General features: G+C 37.7%; 1 protein-coding gene across 1 annotated transcript; it reads right to left on the bottom strand.

Moving 5' to 3' along the window:
- Positions 1–3,306: 3,306 nt before the first annotated feature.
- soul2 (heme-binding protein soul2) lies at positions 3,307–12,545 on the bottom strand. Its single transcript, XM_065471903.1, has 7 exons — positions 12,407–12,545; positions 12,195–12,321; positions 11,315–11,371; positions 5,036–5,100; positions 4,823–4,949; positions 3,711–3,879; positions 3,307–3,478 (listed from the first exon to the last, which is right to left on the bottom strand). Exons 1-7 carry the CDS (start codon positions 12,518–12,520, stop codon positions 3,307–3,309), a joined length of 831 nt encoding a protein of 276 aa, XP_065327975.1. The 5' UTR covers positions 12,521–12,545.
- Between the last annotated feature and the right edge of the window lie 605 nt (positions 12,546–13,150).

Here is a 13,150-nt window from a genome sequence, read left to right as displayed (position 1 = left end):
GTTGTGCTTTTCCATGTTATACCCCTCTGACCTGTCTTCCCCATGTGATGTTTGTGTAATGTATGTATGGTCGGAAGGGTAAGACGGCGCTGGCACGGCTGGCAGCCTTAACCCAGTTTCCCTCGGGATGAATAAAGTATGATCAATCAATCAATCAATCAATCAATCAACCCACAAATGTCATGAGATTGTTGAGACTAATGAAATGGATGTTAGGGCATGAACGAAGAAGTAGAAAAGTCTCAGGACAAATATGTTTCGCTCTGAAAAATAAACAAACAAACAAATAAATAAATAAAACAGAATTTACCACAACAAAGAGTGTGAACTCAGAAGGAAAAAAATCTTATCCTAAGGGCCAACACATCGGGACACACACAGTAATTAACATATATATCTCTAACCACCCACAAGCATAAATGTTGGCAACAAATTTGGCTACTTATGCACAGAAGTGGGAAGCAACAAAGTACAAATACTTTGTTACTCAAGCATGATTCAGGTACCTGTACTTTACTTGAGTAGTTTTCTTTCTGACTACTTTTTACTTTTATTCTCTACATTTTTAAACAAATACATGTACTTTCTATTCCTTACATTTTCAAAATGGGCCCATTACGTTTGGTTTAATGCATTTGAGGGGAGTTATTTGCACCACTGCAAGCCTTCAACTCATTTGGGCCCAAACAGTAACACATGAAGTCCTGTTTGTGTATTTATCACCAGGAGATGTGACATAAAAACAGATGACAGATGCAAAAACCTTTGGTACAACACCGGAGCAACTGCTGCTGTCTATAAGTTGTACCTTTAACATCTAGCTAACCCTACAGAAGAGGAGCGAGCATAAAGGGAGTAATATTTTTATAAGTGGCAATTTAAAATGTAACATTTCAATCAGCTCAACAAGCATCAGCAAACACGCAAACTGTTTATGTGCTGTGTGTTTCACGGTTTGTTGCTAGCTAAATGTCCAGCTTCACTCAGAGATGAAGATAAGGACAGGAGAGGAAGAAGAGAGGTTAGACTGTTCAGTGGTGTTTGATAAACTGGCAATTTATGAATATGATGAACTGGAAAGTACACTGCAGAAAGCTGAATCAGTACTTCAACTTTTAATGGAGTATTTTTTAACACTAGTATCTGTACTTCTGTTTAAGTACAGAATGTCTGTGCTTTTGCCACCTCTGCTTATGCAGGCTCTACATAGTAGTGATGTGTCGGTCGCGAACGAAACGGCTCTTAGAGCCGACTCTTTGAAGTGAACGACACGAGCCGACTCTTTGAAGTGAACGACACGAGCCGACTCCTTATTGTTTTTTTTTTTCTTTCTCTCACCCTTTTTTTCCGCTTCACTCCGCACGCGAGCAGTGTGCTTGTGCTGGGATGAGGGGGGAGGGGCTGTAGTTACACTCGCAGTAGCACAGGAACAGAGCCAGGGACAACAACGTCACATTAGAAAGGTATAGTAATCATCCACAACTATTTTCAGTTGCGGATGATAAAGGATTCCTAAAGTTTATTCATGCAGGCCCATATGACAGAGAATGTGCATCTTCTTTTTGTTTTCATATTTTTTCATGTTTATATTTAATTGTGTTGTGATTTGCAGTGTTTTGTGTTGTTTCACAAAATTTGTTTAAAAGGAAAAAGCTGAAAATTTAAATAGTTAAAAGTTGAAATGTAAATAGTTGGTTTTTGTATTATATGATTTATTTATTACATTTTATGTGGAGTGAATAAATAAAAGTATACTTACGGTGGCCCCTAGAGACGAAACACGTACGAACTCCAAAACACGTACAAACTCCAAAGCACGTACAAACCCCGAAGCACTTAAAAACTCCAAAACACGTAAAAACTCCAAAACACGTAAAAACTCCGAAGCACCTACAAACCCCGAAGCACTTAAAAACTCCAAAGCACGTAAAAACTCCATAACACGTACAAACCTCTGTTTTGGAAGTTCAGTTAATGCTAGAAATGTGTTTTGGAGTTTGTACATTCTTTGGAGTTTGTACATGCTTTGTCTCTAGGGGCCACCGCATATATTTATATATAAACATATATAAATAAAACCACGTTGTTTTTTTTACATTAGTAATTCCTTTTGTGCATAATTTTATATTGTTGTTAATAATAAATTAATTAAAGCAACAAAACAACCTGAAGAGCCGGTTGGGAGCCGAAAGAGCCGGCTCTTTTTAGTGAGTCGAACCGAAAGAGCTGGTTCTGTAAAAAGAGCCGGAAATCCCATCACTACTACATAGGCTCCCTGCAGACGTTTAAATCAGCCATGACCAGGTGGAATTTGTTTGGCACTCCATAAATCACATCGACCTGCTTTAAAAAACATGAGCATTCCAAGAAGTTGGTCTCCATATCTGTGGGATTTACTTTGTGCCTGGTATTTAATATATTACTGTGGGAGCTAGTTAAAAATGTAATGAACTCTGAACTGTGGGCATGGGCATATGCCCATGTTGCTCACTGGAAAATCTGCTCTAGCCTACTGAGCTGTCTTTCTGTGGATTATGTGTTGTTAGCTATTCTTCTTTGAAGGTAGATGTTAGCAATCTTCAGGTGCAGCTATGTAGATGACTTTTTAAAAAATATATAATTTATTTTTGTTTTTCAAAATATAAAACAAGGACAAACAAACAGGCTCAGATGTGCTACAAAAAATTGTTATTACAAAGTAGATGGCTTTTTTATTTCAGTTGTAGTTAGCTATGTTTCTGTGACTGTAGCAGTTTCATGTAATTATGCATCCAAACAAACAGAAAGGGTAACCTTAGGTTCTCAAAACAAACAAAAATGTTTTTGGAATGGGAGGATCTTTTAGTTTCTAAAGGTAGTCAAGTGTAACGTGCGTTATCATTTGCGAGCAATCTTTATTTACGTGCAGATAAACCTGTATGTCAGGACATAGCCCAGAAACAATGACCCTGGAGGTATGTTCAGCTTTTGCACAAACAAGTCTAACTGCATTTCTGTGTAATTGGAGACCTGCAGGAAAGTTCCTCCAGGGCTGACTCATGTAAGGAACATTCTACCAATGCATGAAATTAAAAACAAGGGCTTTTGCAAACAGTAAAGAAATAAAGAAATAGAAAAAGACGCAAAACACACACTTAAAAAATAAACTCTTGTGGAGATGTGTAGAACACAAAATCTATGGATGCCCCCCAAAAAATACAGTGCATGATTTTTTACTGCAAGTGAAACAGTAAATGATGTCTATGGAAAAACCCACTTTGATTACATGATGAAAAGATTTAGTTCAGCTCATGATGTCTGCTGTTGTCAGGCAGCGTAGATCCAAATTTCATTGTGGTGAGTAAGAGAGAAATATGATTCATATCCAGCTCCATTGTAAGTGTCATGATCAAAGGTTTTCCCAGCCGTAATCAAGGCCTCACGAAGCTTCTTTGCATTTTCTTGGCCATTCTGGATGCTTGGAGCGCCACCGAAAACCCTTAGAGCAGACAACAAAGCAGAATTCTATTATTATGTATGTGAAACTTCATAGTTAATTCTCTTCCTGACCCCCAAATTGGAATCTTGTGAAGCTTAGTCCAAAATTAATGTTCCTTCCTTTTTAGTATTTGTTAGGTGGTAACATGCTTACAGATTTACAAAATAACTGCTGAATTAAAGTCTCTCTTGGTTTTCTGGGGAAAAAATAGATAAATGGACTTGTTTCTCACCTTACATACACGGTGGCTTCAGGTTTACTTTCCAGTTGGACCAAGGGATCAGAATTTTCAGGTGTTGTGGTACCAGGAGGAATAAACCAGGACAAGGAAAATTCAGGATCACCTTTACCATCTGTGACCTTGACCAGTGCAGGCCAAGTGTCACTAGAGATCTCAAAACCTGGAAGAGAAAAAGAAAGAAAAACATGCTTGAAGGTGCATTTTACTGAAAATGTGTGGGGCTGCAGAAATTCCGAGCTAAAACATTTCTGAAATAAGTCAGTGCTTTATGAAATTTTATAGTCTTTAAATATTTTTTTCAAATTCAATACATTTCTTAATAAGAAAAATGACTCCATGCTATATCAAGTATTTCTTTAATATGGACAATAAAACAGTACAAATGTTTTTAAGTTACAAATTTTAGATTTGAGCTCCCCTTTTTCTTCTTTCTTTCAGTTTTGAATAAAAATCAAACAACTCTTCTTATGGTGAACTAGTTGTACCTGTTTTATATACTTTTATATAATATAATACATATATATGTATATATATATATATATATATATATATATATATATATATATATATATATATGTAAAGCTAAAAGTTTGTTCTTAGTCAAAAAGGACTCAGCTTGTTCTTCACAGGCTGCTGTGTTTGTGATTTCTATAAAGTACACCATAGCTACCTAAAAATACCTAATAGGTCCTCTAAATAATCTGTGTGATATTTGGGGCATGTTCTAACTTAAAGTGACCCAAATCCAATGGAAAGGGGTAAGGTATGTTAGCTGAATATTGAATATTGTGGAATACCGGATCCTAGGAGCATGGTTACATTCAGAATCAATAATACATTACACATTTAATAAGACCTTGTCTTCCTTTACTTTGCTTACCTCGTACTTACAAGTGGTACCAGAAAATAATCAGTTTTAGTTTTTGTAAACCTACGCATCAGTCAGTAACTAGTGAATTAATTTGATTTGTATAGCTGTGGTCCTCTTATGGCCCATTTGAAACAAGTAATCTCTTGGATTACTGTGTTTGAAAAGAGACAAAATACATCAACATTACAAAACAAACTACATCACACACTTGCACTTTCAGTTCCTCGTATACCTGCTTCAGTTTGCTTCTTGGCGTAATCCTTCAGCCGTGAATTTGCAGCGAGGACATCACTGGACTGGGAGCTGTCAACCTTGGTAGTAATCCAGGTGGAAGCATCATATAAGCGCACCTCAAAGTCCTGCACACAAAAGAAGCACAAATGTTAAAGAACCATTATAAAGAAGATGACACAAATTCTGTATCTGAATTGTTCCAAAAACTTACCGGGTAGGCCTCGAGTACTTTGTAGTGGGGACACTTTCCCACACAAAAGTCCTGTCCTGTGCAGACTGAAACCAGAAAAAGTGCGAAGAGTGCAAACATAACCTGTGCCATGATCACAGACTCTTGATGAACTGAGCTCTGGACTAAGTCCTCCTGTTTAATAAGATAATCACAGTGTCACGTCTAATGTTATGCGGCACACCCACATAGTTCTTCAACCTGCAAGGCAGGCCAGTTTGTCTTTTTACATGCATTGCAGTGAACGTGCTCGTGTGACTGGCCACCAGGTCATGGCGTGTGTGGGAGCGATTGTCCTTATCTTGGACAACATCCGTCTCACTAACACCACCTTAAGCCAGTCCAGCTCAATCCCCACACCATTACTGGCCATGCGGATCAGTTTATTGAATCTGTTGGATCTGCGACCCTCAACCTGCTGCATGCAACATGCAACAGAATAAAGGATGGCACTGGCCACCTGTGACAAGTGGATGAGAACTTGTCCAGAAGTATTGACTTTGTGCACATTATTCTCTCTCTATATGTATTAGCTATGATTTGCTATTGTCAAAATAATATTGCTGCACTTACTATCCTTGGTTTGTTTGTGTAAGCATTCTGTTGCCAGCAGACAAACATTCAGCAAGTTAAAGCAAATGCTCAGTTATATGTTGCTTTATATTTTATTATGTTGCAGAATTAAGTAATTTGTGCATACTTACAGTGTGGGATGTGTGTAGATCAACAATGGATAATATGAAGTGCAGGAGAGGGTACGGCCATGCAGCGTTTAAAGCGTGGAAGTACTGACATTACTTCCAGTTTCATTACGTAAAAAGTGACAAAAACATTAGTGTGGGCTGTGTCTGTGAAGGTTCTCAGTCATCCAGGTCATCGTAGTCTAAGGAGTTTAGAAAGAATACCGTCTGGACTTCTTTCAGTTGCTTGAAGACGTTTCACCTCTCATCTGAGAAGCTTCTTCAGTTCTAGGGTCAAATGGTGGAGAGTCCAAGATGTAAGCCCTGTGGGAGTGTCCCCCCAAGGGGGACAATGGACCCCCTAATGATCCTCTACCTAATCACACAAGCTAAGGTGTGAAAACGGGTGTAGGTCACTATCAGCCAAGGTTTCGGATGAGCTCATTGTGAAACCTAGCCCCTATCATGTGATTTCCTGAGGTCAGATGGCCCAGGATGTGAGTGGGCGTTAAGGCGTCTGGGAAGGGATCTCAGAACTGGATTATAGATGGCAGACAGTTGGTGTCGTAAACCACCGCCTCTGTTCAGAGATGGTCGTTCTTTCACTCCTCTTTCAAACCTGTCTTCTCTGTCCAAAATGTGAACATTGGCATCCTCGAAAGAGTGACCTTTATCCTTTAGATGCAGATGGACAGCTGAGTCTTGTCCCGTGGAGGTGGCTCTTCTGTTGTACAGTGTGAGCTGTACACTCTGCGTGGGAAGAAAACTTCTTTCTACAGCGAAAAAACTTCAAATCTGAGCGAGTTCCTAGCACGCTGCCACGGGAATGTGAAACCGCTGAATCTTTCATTTTATTTATTTTTTGCAGTTTTATATGCTGAAATATGCAGAAAATAGATTTAAATGTTAAACACATTTCTTCAAGTCAAAGACTGTTGCATGTAATTTAATTTTTGCTTAATGCAATGTGCATAAAGTCAAAAGATTAAAACTAATAAAACAATTTTTAAAAAGAGACTTTTTCATTTGATTCAATTTTATATGATGGATTATGCAGAAAAAAAAATAGAACTGGGCTGAAAGGTCTATCGGTTTATAACATACTGAAGTTGTGTATCATGTTTTTAAAAGTAACTAAGTAATAAAGTAACTAATTACTTTTGAAAATAAGCAATCAGTAAAGTAACGGGATTACATTCTTGGAGAAGTAATTAGTAGTTAGGTAGTAATTACTTTTTTCAAGTAACTTGACCAACACTGCTGTCCACAACAGACTCATAGAAAATCCTGAGCATTGTCCAACAGATGTTAAAAGAACTCAGCTGCCTCAGAAAATAGAGACGATCGTGGCCCTTTCTGTAGAGTGCAGTGGTGTTTTTAACCCAGTCCAGTTTATTGTCTGTGTGTATTTCAAGGTATTTATAGTCCTCCACAATGTCCGCATTGACCCCTTGGATTGAAACAGGGGTCACAGGTTTCCTGGTTCTCACTCAATTCAAAAGTCCACAAATACTTTTTTGGTTTTTGTAATGTTGAGCCTCATCACCCTCACTCATGCATCCAACCATAGCAGAGTTATCAGAAAACTTCTGAAAATGGTAGGTCTTTGTGCAGTGGCTGAAGTCTGTGTTGTAGAGGGTGAAAGGAAAAGGGGACAGGATGGTCCCTTGTGGTTCCCCTGTGTTGCTGATCACCTTGTCAGACACTCGGTGTTGGAGATTTCATATATGAAATCTGTTGATTTCATAAAAGATCAGCATATCAATATATAATATGTTATTATTACATATTGCAGTGTATTGTTATATATTCATGTTATGTCTACATTTTATATGTTGACATGCAAAAAGGATAAAACAGAAAGGTTAATATATTTACCAACATAAATACTAAACTGCTCATATGCTGCCATCTAGTGTTAAAGATCAGGGATTACAGCATAAGACAGTGTACTGTATATCTCCCAGGAATAATCAACACATCTAGTTTTTATGAGGTACAAACACAGTTTCTAATTTTCCACTTTCAAAACATTATGAAGAAATATTATTTTTTGCAGCCTGCCTACCTGCAAGGTGCAGCTGAGCCCTTTAAAAGGTCAGAATTGCAATCACCCTGTGAATTTTTCATAGGACATATTTAACAAGTTCTAAATGATCTTTCTCTGAACATTTTTACCATTGAATATCGCTGGGTGATGCACTTATTGGACTTTCTAGAAAGGGGACAAAAATATTTCTTGTGATACGTTTATCTCTTTGAATAGGCTTTAACAGCAGAACAGTAAGAAACTTAAAAAAATGCTAACACACTCAAGCTCATGACCTAAATACCATGACCTAAATACCATGACCTAAATACCACGACTTACACTACTGAGCTAAATGATCAACACATTAAAAGGGCCGCACCACAATTTTATGATGCTGATGTCAGGATGCAGAAAGGTGATGAACAGCAGACTGTGGCTGTGTAGTTAGCCATCTTACTGTTTAGCTGTGTAATTTTGTGTAATTATCTTTTTTTCAATGTGTACTTAGCTATCTTTGAGTATTTAGCAGACTTTCATCTAAGGTATGTAATTAGTTATCCGTGACTTTAGCCTGTTACTTAAATGCCTTTCTGAGACTTGATATATGTAGTTAGAAGGCAGTCTCAGTCTGTGACTGTAGGGCTGTTCGATATAACGATATATATCGGATGACGATCTAAAAACGTCTATCGTTTCATTTTACGCTATCGTTTGTTTCGTGGTGTCATAAAATAAACTGTTTACGGCAATATTTTTTCATTATTTTGATGGTCACTGTAGTGGCTATATTAATTTCTTAAAGTTCTCTCTTTCTCTTATATTTAATATAACCACACTACAGACAGACAAGCGCTTGTTTTTATGCGGTAAAATCACCACGTGTCCGCTTGTTCCACATTAGTGATGTGTCCGTCGCGAACGAAACGGCTCTTAGAGCCGACTCTTTGAAGTGAACGACACGAGCTGACTCCTTATTGGGAGTCGTGGGGTTTTTTTTTTCTTTCTCTCACCCTCTCTCTCTCTCGCACTTTTTTTCCGCTTCACTCCGCACACAAGCCCTGTGCTTGCGCTGGGAAGAGGGGGGAGGGGCTGTAGTTACACTCGCAGTAGCACAGGAAGAGAGCGGGAGGGAAAGAGAGAGAAAGAGAGCCAGGGACAACGTCACATTAGAAAGGTATAGTAATCATCCACAACTATTTTCAGTTGCGGATGATAAAGGATTCCGAAAGTTTATTCATGCAGGCCCATATGACAGAGAATGTGCATCTTCTTTTTGTTTTCATATTTTTTCATGTTTATATTTAATTGTGTTGTGATTTGCAGTGTTTTGTGTTGTTTCACTTTAAATTAGTTTAAAAGGAAAAAGCTGAAAATTTAAATAGTTAAAAGTTGAAATGTAAATAGTTGGTTTTTGTATTATATGATTTATTTATTACATTTTATGTGGAGTGAATAAATAAAAGTATACTTACGGTGGCCCCTAGAGACGAAACACGTACGAACTCCAAAACACGTACAAACTCCGAAGCACGTACAAACCCCGAAGCACTTAAAAACTCCAAAACACGTAAAAACTCCAAAACACGTAAAAACTCCGAAGCACCTACAAACCCCAAAGCACCTACAAACTCCAAAACACGTAAAAACTCCATAGCACGTACAAACCTCTGTTTTGGAAGTTCAGTTAATGCTAGAAATGTGTTTTGGAGTTTGTACGTGCTTTGTCTCTAGGGGCCACCGTATATATTTATATATAAACATATATAAATAAAACCACGTTGTTTTTTTACATTAGTAATTCCTTTTGTGCATAATTTTATATTGTTGTTAATAATAAATTAATTAAAGCAACAAAACAACCTGAAGAGCCGGTTGGGAGCCGAAAGAGCCGGCTCTTTTTAGTGAGTCGAACCGAAAGAGCTGGTTCTGTAAAAAGAGCCGGAAATCCCATCACTATTCCACATAAACCTTTCACAATATCAAGATCCTATTGAAACTTTTCAAAATAAACTGAATCACGTGAAAGATGCAGTGTTTACGGATGAGAAGCAAAAAAGAGCCGTCAGGTGCTAAAAAATAAACCTTAGACTCAAACGTTAGAACAGGCTTTTCCCCGCAGCACGCCGTGTAATAAATACGGCCGTTACAACCTACGTCTAAAATTGTATCGTTTCATGCATCAGTTAAAACACTCAACTCCAGGTACACGACGCCCAGCTGGAAATACTTCACGCAAGTTGAGCTGCCCGAGATTCATAGAATTTACGGAAAATGTTACATTTTTGTGATTTATATCGTTATCGGACGATAGATGTCTTAATATCGGGATATGAGATTTTGGTCATATCGCACAGCCCTATGTGACTGTCTATTTAGCTGCCTTTCTGTGTAGCTGTGTAATAGATTTCTCTGCAAGACATGCACACATGATGTGTCCAGGTGTGTAGTTATAGGAAATTTCACAGTAACAAAATGCAAAATGCTCACAAAATGCTGTTGTATTGCAGAATATAAATTACCCAGTAAGAAAAAACAGGAATTTAGAAAAAAGTCAAAACAATTTTGTATCTCTTAGGGACAATGCACTTTTCAAATTTTAAGAATAAGATGTTCAAAAATAAACTCTTCAATATATATGATAACTCCAGAAATAGACATAAAATGTCATGTTAGAGTCTAAAAGTTATCAAGGTGTTCTAAACAATCAACCAGCAAACAATTTTTTTGTGAGCTAAGTCCTCCTGGGCTTAAGGGGTGATCTGAAATCATTACTTTCTATTCACAGATGAAAGAGAATAAAGAAAAAGTAAAAGTAGAACAAACTGTTACTATGTTTTTAGTTCCAGGAACTAAACTAAACCACAACATTCCAGAAACCAGTTTGCTTAGTTCTGTTGAGGTTCTCTCTTCCCCGTTCCTTTGTGCACACATTATATCTGTTCATTCTAGCAGCACAGATCAAAATCTGACTGTGCAACCAATGCAAAAGGTCTGCAACCTGACAAGAGCATTTACTTAGTTCTGTTATTGTGAGGCAGCACTGATCCAGATTTCATTGTGGTGAGTAAAAGAAAAATAGGATTCATAGGTAGCTGCAGCATGAGTGTTGGGATCAAAGGTTTTCCCAGTCTTAGCCAAGGCCTCACGAAGAATCTTTGTGTTTTCCTGGCCAGTCTCAGTGCTTGGAGCACCACCGAAAACCCTTAAAACAAAGAAAAGCAAAACTGAGTCATCTTTCCCTGTGAGATTTAGACTTGTGTGTTAGCTGCTCTCTTTTAATTCTCTTTTCTGTCATAATGACTGATTTTGTTCATTTAGAACTTCACAATTTTGCACAAATTTGCAGTTATATTCTACAATATAACTGCAAAATGAAAAACTTTGGATCTACTGAAGAAATCAAAGTGATTTAAAAGATAAATGGACACACTGCTCACCTTACATAGATGGTGGCTTCAGGTTTAGTTTCTAGTTTGACTAATGGATCATATATTTCTGCCTTTTTGCCACCAGAAGGAACAAACCCCGACACCGACATTTTAGGATCACCTTCACCTTCAGTAACAGTGACCAGTACAGGCCAGCAATCATCAGGAATCTCAAAACCTGAAAGAAACAAACATTGTACAGAACTCAAAGTGGTAAATGGACTGGTTCTTATACAGTGCTTCTCTACTCTATCTGAGCACTCAAAACACTTTACACAACTAGGCCTCATTCATCCAGCACTTTTTCTATCTAACTTTCACACCTGGAGAGCATGCAGACTGTAGCAGATGGGGATCAAACCACCAACCTTCCAATTAGTAGGTGACCTGCACTACCACCAGAGTTAAAGCCACCCCAATAAGTGGGAAGCCTAAGGACTAAATCAGTTTTTTAAGACAAAACGTGTTGAAAAAAAAAAAATCTTGAAGAGTCAAATTTCAATTTGTGATATATTTCTTAAGATATGATGTGAAATCTTAATTTTTGCCAAAGAACCCCATAGAACATAATAAAAAATAGAAAATGAACTGCTCCTTACCTGTAACAGTTTAATATGATGCAAGTTATTGTGGGAACTCTTTAAAGAGGATTGTGTTTCTCAAGTACTGGTTAGGGACCAGGGTTTATTTCAGTTAATAAATGATTGCATTTATCAAATATCCTACTGTCTTAAAATATTTCCCTCCACAACAGCTCAGGTTCTAATATGGCAACTTGAATATTAAACCAGGTAACACAAGACTAAAGGAATACAAGGTATCAGATTGTAGTTGTTGTTATGTTGATTTTAATCTTACATTTTTCAACTAATTTAGAAGTTCTGCACACCATCTTAGATCTTAGATCAACATATTACTTATTTATACAGTTCCATGTTTAGTTTAGCTACTGCCATCACAAACTAAATTACATACTCAAGTGATATTTCAGTGCCTCGTACCTGCTTCAGCCTGTCTCTTGACGTAGGCCTTCAGGCGTGAATTTGCAGCTAAATAATCCCTGGCCCCAGTGCTGTCGAGCTTTGTGGTAATCCAGTCGGTAGCACCATATAAGCGCACCTCAAAGTCCTGCACACAACAGAAGCAAAAACTGTACTTAGCGGCTAGAAATAAGAACACACCAATAGTATTTGTGAACTGTTCCAAAGCCTACCTGGTGCGTCTCAACCACTTTGTACTGAGGACATTTTTCCTTTGGGCAAAAGTCCTGTCCGGTGCAGAGTGACACCAGGAACACAGCTAAGAGTGCAAAAACCACCTGTGCCATCTTCACTGAGTCTTCTGAGGAAGCGCAACTGCAGCTCCACAAACAATACTGCAACTTAAAAGTACATCAAAGTGATGCCCTATTGCACCAGATTATATCAGACACGCCCACATAGCTGTGCTGCAAGGCAGATCAGGCAGTTTATCTTGTCTGTGGAAAAAGAAACACAAAACAGACAAGCTGTCTCTGAAAATGTTTTGTGACAAAACAAATTCAAGGGCAAGAGACATACAGAAGTGCGTGATATTTTTGTCTTCTTTCATTTTATCAGCTTCCATTGAACATAAGAAACCCTTTTCCCATTTGTTTGGAATGTGATGGGTAACACTTTTAAACTTTAAGTAGTTTGTGTACTTTTAAATATTTTTTTCTCATTATAAATAGGTTGTTGTGTGCTCTGCAGACTTAGATAAAATTTTACTGTACATGTCTATAGTGCAAAAATGCCTTTGAGTGGACAGGCAGTCACATTTGATAATTTATTTATTTTTATTTTCTTTTCCCACAGTAAAGCTTTTCTTTATAGCCATGCTAGCAGCACAGCTAGTGAGACTTATTTTAGTTTTTCCGTCTAGGACCTTAAAGATCCTTGAACTTAAGACTTAGAGCTCATCCCTGACATATTTTGCT

Source organism: Pelmatolapia mariae, linkage group LG13, assembly GCF_036321145.2.
Source record: "Pelmatolapia mariae isolate MD_Pm_ZW linkage group LG13, Pm_UMD_F_2, whole genome shotgun sequence".
NCBI lineage: Eukaryota > Metazoa > Chordata > Actinopteri > Cichliformes > Cichlidae > Pelmatolapia > Pelmatolapia mariae.
This window is presented reverse-complemented; position numbering and strand designations above follow the sequence as displayed.

Excerpts from the sequence above, each read along its gene's own strand:
- soul2 (XM_065471903.1), bottom strand. The coding sequence starts at position 12,520 with ATGGCACAGGTGGTTTTTGCACTCTTAGCTGTGTTCCTGGTGTCACTC. Across the intron at positions 12,322-12,406 it reads AAGTGGTTGAGACGCACCAG|GACTTTGAGGTGCGCTTATA; the intron begins GTAGGCTTTGGA and ends TGTTGTGTGCAG. Across the intron at positions 3,880-4,822 it reads CAAGAAGCAAACTGAAGCAG|GTTTTGAGATCTCTAGTGAC; the intron begins GTATACGAGGAA and ends TTTCTCTTCCAG.